The 11,111-nt window shown below is 55.4% G+C and overlaps 1 protein-coding gene across 3 annotated transcripts; it reads right to left on the reverse strand.

Annotated features, from left to right (window-relative positions):
* Positions 1-965: 965 nt before the first annotated feature.
* On the reverse strand, positions 966-8,583 carry LOC114082864 (uncharacterized). 3 transcript variants are annotated; one of them, XM_027923959.2, is made up of 7 exons: positions 8,268-8,583; positions 6,507-6,590; positions 5,818-5,906; positions 5,143-5,328; positions 4,209-4,346; positions 3,867-4,059; positions 966-3,378 (listed from the first exon to the last, which is right to left on the reverse strand). In XM_027923959.2, exons 1-7 carry the CDS (start codon positions 8,467-8,469, stop codon positions 3,095-3,097), a joined length of 1,176 nt encoding a protein of 391 aa, XP_027779760.1. In that variant the 5' UTR covers positions 8,470-8,583; the 3' UTR covers positions 966-3,094. The 3 variants fall into 3 exon arrangements, with proteins under 3 accessions (XP_027779760.1, XP_071460092.1, XP_071460091.1); XM_071603991.1 differs by lacking the exon at positions 8,268-8,583 and having other exon boundaries at positions 5,143-6,326; positions 6,507-6,577; XM_071603990.1 differs by lacking the exons at positions 6,507-6,590; positions 8,268-8,583 and having other exon boundaries at positions 5,143-6,498.
* Between the last annotated feature and the right edge of the window lie 2,528 nt (positions 8,584-11,111).

Consider the following 11,111-nt stretch of genomic DNA (forward strand, 5'->3'; position numbering starts at 1 on the left):
CCATGGCTCTGGGCCCGAGATGAACAGAGCAGAATGGCAGCAACTGGGGGAGACTGCTCCACTCCTGGCAGCCAACAAGCAGAGGGAGGGAAGGGGCTGCAGGGAGGATGCACCCTTCCAGGGCACGCCCCAGTGAGCCACCTCCTCCAGCTGCCCCATCTGCCTGACAGGTCACGGCTCTCATAATCTAGTCACTTTACCTCTGAATGATCCTGCACTAACCCAGGAGGTCTTGGGTGGCACCTCATATCCAAACCATAACACTCCATCTCTTAGTTGCTGCTGGTGGTGGTGTTGGGGGGGGGGCAGCTGTTGTGTTGGGAGGGTGCTCCAGTAGTCCTGAGCAGATGCCACCCACACAGGAACCCAGGACTCCACCAAAGCCAGCTGCAATGTGCCAGCCGTGTGGGTGAGCCACCAGGGAAGCAGATTTGTCAGATAGTGTGGTCCAGGTGATGTCCCACCTGCAGCCTCAGGAGAACATCCAAGACAGGATCCCTTGGCTCAGCTACTTCCTGATTCCTAACCCACAGAAACGGAGAAGTAGTGAATTATTGTTACAGAAGGGGCTTCTGAGTTTGGGGGGATTTGTTGCACAGCAATGGCGAGCTGACACTCATCCCAGAGCAGGGCAGACGTGCGCCGCAGGCTGGGTGCTGGCTTTCTGTGATTCTCTGAGTTGCTTGTTCCTCAAGCACCAACGAGCAGTTCTGGGCCCTGGAGAGCCCCGGGTGCTGGGTCTCCAGACTGCAGATTTGGATCTGTCTGAGGGGTGGCGGGGACGAGGGACAGTCCTCCGCCACAGCCCCTGCTCTTCTCCCATTGCACATGCTCGCTGCAGTCTAAGATGTCCACCATGCTGCTGTCTCCGGCATGTGGGTCTTCGGCCACCTCCTGAGCACTGTGCCTATGTGTCTGGCAGCTTCCTAGCCACCTCTACTTGGGGTCTTGATTGAGCACTACTATTTTTTTTCTGTGTAAAATGGGTTTATTCATTAGAGATAAGTAAAGGGGGGGACCACAGAAACCTAGGACTTATTACAGCCTGTCCCTCACCAGGGATCAAGGAGGACGGGGTTTCATCTGCACTTACTCCACTCGCATCTCAGCTGAGGGACTTGAGAGAGGAGCCCGTACTGGGGTGACATGGGCTACAGTTCCAGAGGCCATCCTGTTTCTGGAGTGGACGGAAGCCTAGCACCAGCTGCTCTGGGTGGCAAGTCCTTATCTCCTGGTGTTGCGTTCTCAGTACATCCTCAAGTTGTTCTTGACAACTTGACGGATATCTTTGTCCTCATAAACTCTTGGGTGCAGCACGTTCTAAATGAGCCACCCAAGGACGATCCTTCAGAGCAATAAGCAACACACTGTGTAGTCGAGGCTTCAATCTCATAGCCCAGGGTCTATTTTCTGGGGCATTTTCCCACAAAGAACCTGCAAAGAACACCAGTCCTAAAAACACCCCTACACTGAATTTCTGGCACCTTTATCTTGAACTTTCTAGCCCTCAGAATTTTAAGGAATAAATTTATGTTTATAAGCCACCAGTTTATGGCATTTTGTTATAGCAGCCTGAATGGATTAAGACAACTTTAAAATAAAAGTATTGATTCTAGGGAAGGGATCATTTGAAGGTGGTTTTGAGAAACCCACCCCACTGTTTTTCTCTGTGAAAACATTCCCTAGAGAATGGCCTTCCAGGTCACTATTTCCATTTCAACATGGTGCTAGAATTTGGTGACCAGTTAATTTTTTTTTCTTTAAATATATAATTTTGAAAAGGCTGTCCAAATTATTAAGCAGGTAGATCACATTTGGTACCTATTTCATACCTTTTTTTGGTGGTAGACTATTAAGAATAAACCATAACATAATTTACAAAAAAAAAAATTCACTTTGCGATCAGCTGGTAAGCTGTATGTTTGGCATCTGAACAGCAAACTGGCACTCTGAAGCCAACATCACTACTTTATCTTTCCAAAGCCAGTCTCCTCCTGGGTTCCTACTAAAAGGAATGTTACAGTTTGGATCTGAGGTGTCCCCCAAAGATCCAGGTAGTAAAAGCTTCTGTTACAATGGGCTGTCTTGCCATAGGTCCAGACGGTCAGGAACTAGAACTGCAAAACTGGGCGCCAAAATAAACCTCTTCCCCTTATAAGTTGATGACCTCAGGTAACTGTTAGTGATGGAAAGCCAACCACAGATCTCCCTTCTCTCAACACACAGACTCATACACACACACAGAGATCCCAGAATGAAGCATGCACAAATATTAGTGGTAGTCATTCTTGGTTATAATACAAGCAATTTAAATTTTATCCTTCTTATATTGTCAAAAACTCTCTGTGCTTCCCCCTCTCGTTCTTGGTCAGTTTTACCAGGGTTTTCGATTTGATTACTCTTCACAGAATGACTTTTGGGTCTGTTTATGCAGATATATTTTTTCCTGTTCTTTCTCTTCCATGCATCTCTCTTGAGCTATGTCTTATCTGCTATCCAACCTATCCACTGACTTCTTTTTGTTTTTTTTTTCAGGGAGTGAACCCAGGGATGCTTAACCACTGACCCACATCCCCAGCCCTTTTTATCTTCTTCTTCTTATTTTTTTATTTTGAGACAGGTCTCGCTAAGTTGCTGAGGCTGGCCTCAAACTTGCAATCTTCCTGCCTCAGCCTCCCATGTTGCTGGGATTCCAAGCATGCGCCATCATGCCCGGCTGAGTTAATTTATTATATTTTTCAGTTTTAGAATTTCCATGTAGTCCTATGATTTCAAGTTGTCTGTCAAACTTTATGCTTTTGCCTTTGATTTCTTAAATATTTTATTTTAAATCCTGTGTATAACAAGTCCATTATTATGATCCTGTGTCTGTTTCTTTTGTCTGTGTTTTTCTCTTGATTTTCAGTCACATCTTGTCCCATCCCTTGCCTGGTTGTCTCTGACTGAGTGGGGACATCACATATGCATAACTGAGAAAACCGTAGGCTCTGGGCGGAGTCATCTTCCCCCAGAGACTGGCCTGTACTTCTCTGCCAGAGGCTCGGGGCACTTCCACGCCCCACTTCAATCCCAGCCGGGGCCCAGGGCCCCATCCTCAGGGCCCCAACTGCCTCAGCACAAACTCCCACTTCCTCAGTGCCAGCTCAGTGTCCTGGGTGGAGACGTCACGGTGCCACACGGCACGCACAGACTGCTCTGTCCAGGGAAACAGCAGCACGCGCACAGCATGGCCTGTCTGGGCCACCTCGTCGGGGCTCACAGCCTGCAGGCGCTGGCACAGGTCCGCAGCGGGCAGCCCGACCACCTTCACCAGCACCATGTTGGTCTCCACAGCAGCAGGATCCACAGAGCAGTGGGGCGATGCCAAGGCCTGGAGTCCTGTGCCAGGTCCTACAGTGAGTAAAGCCCAACCCCAGGACCCCGCCACAGCCCTACCACCCAGAATTGTCAGCTGGGGAAGGCAGAGGGGCAAGCAGCTGCCACAGAAGAGCACCAGTCCTGACATGGCCTTCGGGATCACAGGGACCTGTTTACTCATGTGACCTTAGATCAGTTGGCCTCTCTGGGCCTGTTTCCTTATTGCTGAAATGGGTCACCATGAGGACTCAGTTAATGGAGGAAAGACCCGAGTTAGAGGCCACTCTTTGATTCTGCAGAGAACCATGATCCCGTCTCCACCAAGCGCTTCCTAGCTTCGCTGCGTGGAGCAGGGCTGGTGAGGCGAGTTGGCCTGGGTCCCACCCTAGAGACTCAGTGGCAAAATCAGTATCCTGGAGGCTAGGAGGGTGCAGACCTGCTGGGGGCTTGGGCCTGCTGCAGGAGATCCCCCCACAGGTTGGAAGGAGTCGAAGGGGGGCACCAAGCACCTCTGGCAAACCTCCGTGCGTTCTCATGGTCCCTCGGCAGCTCTTCCTCCGCCTCAGCCAGTCCCACAAGGGCGGCTGCGGCGAGCACCCCGGCTTGGCGCATGCCCCCACCCAGGGCTTTACGGAGGCGCCACGCTTCTTGGATGAAGTCCTTGGGCCCCCCGACCAGGGCCCCCACTGGTGCACCCAGACCCTGTGGGAAGAGAGGAGCCTCCTACTGACCCATCGGCAGCATCTGGAGTCCAGGACAGCTGCCAGGTCAGGAGCTCAGGGAAACTCAGCTCCTTCTGCAAGGCACCCCCACCCCATCTGTCTGGAGGACCAGCCCAGGGGCTTCCCCACCTTGGAGAGACAGAAGGACACAGAGTCACAATGCTCCACAATGCGGGCGGGGGGGACACGCAGAGCCACAGCTGCATTCATCAGTCGAGCTCCATCCAGGTGGACACGGGCCCCATGGGACTGGGCCAAGAGGTGTACCTGGGTGAAGTGCAGGCAGAGGTTAATGGGACAGGTGATAGGGCGGGTCTCTAGGAGGCCCCTGGGTATGGCTCTTGAAGAATTGAGGGGTCTGGGGCCACCTGAGTGGTTCTGCTGTGCTGCCTGAGCCTCGGTGGTGCTTTAACTTGAGTGGTTTCGGTGCCCAGGATGGAACCCAGGGCCGTGGGTGTGCCAGCTTCCTGCAGTACTGGGGACTGAACCCACTCAACTCTTCTTTATGGAGCACTTGCCAAGGGCCAAGGACATAACGTCTCATTTTGTTTAAGCTGCATGACAGCAGCAGGAGGCCCCAAGGAGTGCAGGACATAGAGGTAGGTGGCGTGCCCACACAGTCACTTGGGGAGCAGAACTCAGCTGCGGCAGCCTCCTGGCCCCCTTGCTACTGCTAAGGACCAGGGGAAGTTGGAGGCGCACCCAACATCTGCTCACTCCACAGCCTCACCAGGAGCATGTTCCCGGGCCAGGGCAGCTGTCCTCAATGCTGCTTTGGAACTTGGCTCTCAGCAGAGTGTGTGTGTGTGTGTGTGCACATATGTTGATACCTACATGTGCACACAAGTGACATCTTTGTTCCTAGGCAAGTGCAGGGACTAGGGCCCCTAAACTGGACAGTGATCCCCTTTGTATCTTTAGCCTAGGGCCGACACATGTTCCCCCATGATAGCCTGCCCACTAACACACTAACAGGTACCTGTGACATGTCAGATAGGGGTTCAAAACACACAGGAAGCCAGGAGCAGGCTGGTAGTGGGGGCAGTGGCGGGGCGGAGCCTACCTGGCGGAGGTAGTCGATAGGGAGGACCCGGCCCCCTGAGCTGCTATGTGTGTTCTCTAGGCATACAAGCTCACAGACTGGGTGATATGGGTTCCCAAGGCCCCGAGTGATCACCCTCTCCAGCTCATCCAGGTCCAGGGTCCCATGGGGCAGGTCTGGGAGCAAGTGAGAGTGCACCCCAGCAATCTGCAGGTGAGGAAAGGGGTGAAGGATCAGGCAGGTCCAGGGGTCCAGCTGTACCTCCTGGTGGATGGGAGGGGTCCTCTGGAATAGGGAGCCAGACCCCAATCTTGTGCCTGCTCCTTCCCATCTCGGGGTTCCAAGGACTTTCCCTTGCTCTGTGCATCCAGACACAGCATCCCAAGTGAGGAGGGTGTAGGCCCCTGGCCCGTTTTCATTTGAGATGTTTCCCTGTTTCCTCTGGCTCCTTCCTGGAGTGCCAGTGTTCCAAGTGCTCACTAGGGGGCAGCAGGGCACCAAGCACCAGGCAGGCAGCCGCTTCTGCCCCCACCGGCAAAGCTGAGACTTGGTTCTCCCTCCCACCTTCCCGCCAGCTTCTGTCAGGCTCTCCCCTTTCTCTGCAGGTTCCAGCCAGGTGCCTAGGAAGCAGCACCTAGGCCACCTGTACTGGCTAGAGGATGTCCGGGCCCCAGGGGAGTGGTGCCTGGTCCTTACCTGAGCCACCCCGCCCTGCTCATAGACGTGGAGGTGGCACTCCTGCCCAAGGAGGAGCTGGGAGCCCCGGCGCCGGCAGTGACCCATCACTGAGACAAACGGAAGGAGGGTAGGACTTGGCTCTGAGTCCTAGGGTGCCCATGTGCTTCATCTGGGCTGAGCCCCAGGGCCACAGCATATGCCAATTAGGAAACAGCACCCCTTTGAGACACCTTACTGCCACGTGCGGGATAAACAGCTTGGGGATGGGATGCTGTGAATGCCGGGCCACACATCCATGACCCCACCTGCAGAACCTCTCCTGCAGGGAGAAGCTGGCCACTCTGTTGTTCCTTGGAGACTGGCAGCTCAGGGCACTAGCAGCCACCAGGCCCTGTCAGCAAACTGAGGGCACATGCACACAGTGAACCGGGAGGGGTGCTTACTAGGTGAGGCAAGTGGAGGGGTACCACAGGACAGCCTAAGGGGTGAGGATGGTGTGGTTACAGGAACTGTGGGGCCAGAGCACCCTGGGATGAGAAGCAGAGGAGGAACAGGGATCAGCCCACCTCAGTCTCTTCTGCTCCCCTCCTCCGCCAGGACACCCCAATGTTGCACCCAGCAAAAATCCAGGAAAGTTGTTCATGAACGTCACAGCCCTGGATACAGAGGGGCAGTGGGTACATGGAGGACCTGGGAGTCAGACTCACCACAGATGAGGTTGGCCATGGTATTGGTGGGCACGAACAGAGTCTGCTCCACCCCCAGCAGCTGGGCGGCCCTTTCCTGCAGCTCTGAGGAGGAAGGGGAGGGTGGGGCAAGGAAAACTATCAACAATTACCACCGAGCAGTTGGGCTGGCTGCACAGGCACAGTTCAAAGTACTTTTGTTCAGATGTGAGCCCCTTTGCCCGAGGCCAAGGTGAGTGGCCAAGTGGGCGTGGCTGGAGCTCCAGTCTACCAGCTGCACAGTCTGTGGCCTGGGTAACCACACAGCTGGGTCTGGAGGCTCCTCAGTCAACCCACTGCACCTCACCTCCTCCTCAGCCATGGTTCCCCCCACCAGGCCACTGAAACTCTCTTGTGGTTTGAACCCTGTGTTCCACCCCAACCTCACACCTGTCTTGCTTCCTTTCCCATCAGTTCCAGCAGGTGAGGCCCTGTGGTTTCTCTGCTGACTTCCTCTACCCCTAGGCGGGGAGCCTCTAGGGAGCTGGAGGGGGAACAAAGGGTACAGCTGGAGGACAAGTGGGGCTCCTGCTCTAAAGCCCATGCTGGTTCTCTGACTGTGGCATCAGGTCCAAAGGCCCTTGGCATGACATTCAAGGCCTCTGCCCCATTGCAAAAAAAAAGTGTGCAAGTGCTTCTGAAGCCCAGTGCCTGGGAGTCAGAATTCCCTTCCCTGCCTGGGGCACAGGTGCCATCCTTAAGAAGCACCTCTGGAAAGTCCCCCTTCCCTGTGAACCATGCACTTGCCCCTAACCCCTGGCTCCCAAGGAACGCTTCACAGACTGCTGTCAACACAGCACCTCCCTGGCTCTGATGTGGTGACTGGTTTACACAGCAGGCTGCCTGCTGAGCAGTGCCTCACATCTTTGAAACTCCTGGTAACAGCAGGTGTCTGCCCGATGCATGACCAGTCCCAATTACCCAGTGACCCTACACACAAGCCCTGGGAGTTTAACTGGTGACTAGTTCCTGGCCCAGTGAAGGGCTGTACTCAGCCCAGCAGAACCAATGCAGTGGTTCACTATAAAACAACTCTCAGCTCAGGGTGGGTTGTGGGTCCCTATATCCTTAAACCACCCTTTGGATTATTAGATCCCAATCCTAGGGAGGTGTAGCCTATGGAAAACCCCCCTTTCCAGATTGGTTTTGCTTGTCCTCATGGAGGCAGCAGAGGGTGCAGGAGAGTGGTTATGGATTTTAGAGTCAGAAGAACTATATTCAAGCCAGGCATGGTGGCACACACCTGTAATCCTAGCGACTTGGGAGGCTGAGGCAGGAGGATTGCAAGTTTGAGGCCAGCCTGGGCAACTTAGACCTATCTTAAAATAAGAAATAAAAAGGGCTGGGGACATAGCTCAGTGGCAAAGATCCCGGGGGTTCAATCCCCAGTACTGCAAACAAAAAAAAAAAAAAGAAAAAAGAAGAAGAAGAAAAGAAAAAGAACTAGATTCAAACCCTGGTTCTACCATTGACTAAAGATGGCAGGTGGGTGTCAATGCACTGTGCAAACAAGTCACTGTGTTATCCTATTAAAATGCAGATTCTAGTTTAGCAGGCCCAGTGTGGGACCTGCATTTCCAACGGGCCGGGGGATGGGCCAACAAGCTCTCAGAGCGCGCAATGCTCGGCCTGAATGTCAGCTGAGCGCCCAGTCCTGGCCGCCCTCCCCGCCAAGCACCATGGACAGCGCCCTGGGGTCATCCAGAGACGACCCCCCGCCGCGGGCCTGCATGCCCGGCTCACCGCGGACGGTGGGGTCCTCGCCGTAGTCGTCGTCCCCCACGACCGCCTCGGCCATGGCGCGCCTCATGGCCGGCCCGGGCCTGGTCACCGTGTCGCTGCGCAGGTCCACCACGTGGGCTGGGACCCCGGCCCGGCTTCCCAACCATCGTGCGCAGGGCGCCCCGAGCCTCAGGGCCGCGGCCCGGGCCAGTCCGGAGAGCATGGCGGGGGCAGCGCCCGTCTCCCAGCCCGGCGGGAGTGGCTGCCCTCTCTCCTCCCGGGGAGGCCGTCTAGAAGAAGCGGGCCGGCTAGCGTCCAGACTGCGGCGGCTGGCTGACCCTGGCCGGACAGGCCGCTGGGCACGCTGGGAGTTGTAGTCCACGCTGCTCGCGGCGAGCCCGGGAGGGCCCCGTTGCATGCCGGGAATTGTGGTTCGCCGCCCGTCGCCGAGGAGACCAAAGGAATGGGGCTGCTCCTGTGGCTGTCGCAGTGGGCCTGCACCTCTCCAGACACTAGGAATTTAACTCAGTCAAACCTCCCAACAGCTCTGGGAAACACTTGTCCCCGTTTAACAGATGTGGACACTGAGACTCCAGAGGCTAACGAACATTTCTAAAGTCACTTAGGTCAATTGCTGGGATCCAGGGATCACCTGTCTTCAGAGGACAGCTCTGCAGCATAGTGTTATGTTGCCCCTAAATAGAAGCCTCATAGGCTGGGGACATAGCTCAGTTGGTAGAGTACTTGCCTCATATGCACAAGGCCCTAGGTTCAATCCCCAGCACCACACACACACACACACACAAATAGCTTCTTATTGTTTACTGTTTTCCATATAGATTTACTGAGCACCTACTGTGTGCCAAGTACATCTAGGTAGGTGCCAAGCAGGGAACACAAGGGTGGTACTGGGTCCAGGCATACAACCTCACCAGGCATAATGGGTGATTGCCAATGCAATGTCTAGGAAAAAACCCTCTTCCACACACCCCTGCCCTGCAGGTGCCTCCACAGAGGCGGGGTAGTGCTGAAGGATACCAGTGGCTGTCTGACCGTGTGTGAAGATCAAATCCTTCACTCAGGTCTGGCGTGCAGCTCAGAAGTAGAGCACTTGCCTAGTACACGTGAGCCCTGGGGTTCTGTCTCCAGCACTGCAACAAACAAATATCTAAAAACCAACTCGACTGCCAGCTGTGGGACCTTGAACAAGTCATGCTTCCCTTTTCTCAACTGAGAAATGGGCTGCTGTGGGTATCAGTGACTGTGTATGTCTAGCCATGGCCCTTGTGCCTGGCTCATGGGAAGCTTTATGTCAGGAGTATTCATTCTAGTGTTGTTGTGGACTCTGAGACTGTCATTATTGATAATGCTCATGGTCTAGAAGCCCAAGGCTCTGGGGCTAGGTGCTGCTGTTGGGGGGTGCACCCTGACTCAGCTCAGACCATGGGTGACCTTCCCTCACAGGGAGGACAGGGCCCGGCCCCACTCAGCAGCTTCCCTTCCTAGGGCACAGGCCTCGGGTGTTGTCTGTCTCCAATGGGAGAAAGTCCGTCTGACAGGAGCCCCAGCTGAGCAGAGGCCACACCAGCTGGGGAGCCCCCTCTGCCCCCAAGGTGAAGAGCAGGCTCATCTGTCAGCCGCCCACCAGGCCTCCTCCAAGCCAGGTCTAGAGACTTAAGGAGAACAGACACAGCCTGCCCTGCTCAGGCCCCTGGGGTGGAGGAGTGCCAGGAGGGAGCAGCTGGGGGGACCTAGTCTTGGCCCTAGAGCAGGCCTCCTGGAGGGAGCAGCGACTTGGTCCAGTGTGAAGACAGAGCAGGGCATTCACCAGGAGAAGGAGGAGGGAGTTCTTTGGGCAGGGAACAGCATGGGCAAAGCCTTGGGCAGGCTGGTGCTGGCGAGCCCAAGGCCCCAGAGCGGCTGGAGAAGTGAGAGGGATGGGAGATGGAGCCCAAACCCTACCTCCAGGTTGAGACCAACTCTCAGGGCTCAGGCCTGGCAGGGCCATCCTGAAAGGGTGGGATGGCAAGTACCTGTTGGTCTGGGACCCCAAGGACCCCTATAGAAGGAAAGGGATCACTGCCCTCCCGAGAGCAGGAGTCCCCTGGTATGACCTGCACTCTCCACAAATTCGGCCCTTAGAAAACAAGGTCCTTATCTCATTGTCTGGCCCAGCCCTTCTGCTGGGAAGTAGGGGTGGGGAGCAGGGGCCTCTGTGGGAAGGAAGGGAGGTGGATGGGCTGGAGCAGCCATGCCGCTCTCAGGGGAGCCGGGAGACAAAAGAGTGGGTCCCAGGCATCTCCTAGCCACGGCTGAACCACAGAGTGGCCTCCTGTTTGAAGGTCCTTCCCTGTTTGCAGAACCTTCTGGCTGGCAGTCTCCCTGCTTGCAGGCTTGGGAAAGGGACAGGGCAAGGAGGGCAGAGTAATCCTTCCCTGGGGCTAGTGGGGACAGAACAGCTTCCATCTGCCAGGTCCTCCTGGTCCCCAGGGCACCTACACCAGCCCCACTGTGGCCCAGTGGGGCCTACAGTGTGAAAGGAGCAGCAAGGGTGGACTGTCGTGGGGGAAGGCAGGGGCCTGTGGCTTCCGTGAGGCCTACTGGGGAGGGCTTCCCAGGCTTTTCCCCAGGAGGCCATCTGGGCTCGTGTGTGTGTGTGTGTGTGTGTGTGTGTGTGTGTGTGTGTATGTGTGTGGCGTGCATATCTGTGGGTTCATACGTGTGGGTTGTGTATATGTTCATGAATGTGGGTGTGGTATATGTGTGTGCATGGCATACATGTGTGTATCCCTGTGTGTGTGTGTGTGTGTGTGTGTGTGTGTGTGTCCCTGGCTGCACCTGAGATCTGAGTCAGGTTCTGGTGGC

This window comes from Marmota flaviventris, chromosome 17 (genome assembly GCF_047511675.1).
Source record: "Marmota flaviventris isolate mMarFla1 chromosome 17, mMarFla1.hap1, whole genome shotgun sequence".
Classification (NCBI taxonomy): Eukaryota; Metazoa; Chordata; class Mammalia; order Rodentia; family Sciuridae; genus Marmota; species Marmota flaviventris.

Excerpts from the sequence above, each read along its gene's own strand:
- LOC114082864 (XM_071603991.1), bottom strand. The coding sequence starts at position 5,904 with ATGGGTCACTGCCGGCGCCGGGGCTCCCAGCTCCTCCTTGGGCAGGAG. Across the intron at positions 4,347-5,142 it reads CTATCGACTACCTCCGCCAG|GTACACCTCTTGGCCCAGTC; the intron begins GTAGGCTCCGCC and ends CACTTCACCCAG. Across the intron at positions 3,379-3,866 it reads CGCACGGAGGTTTGCCAGAG|GACTCCAGGCCTTGGCATCG; the intron begins GTGCTTGGTGCC and ends GACCTGGCACAG.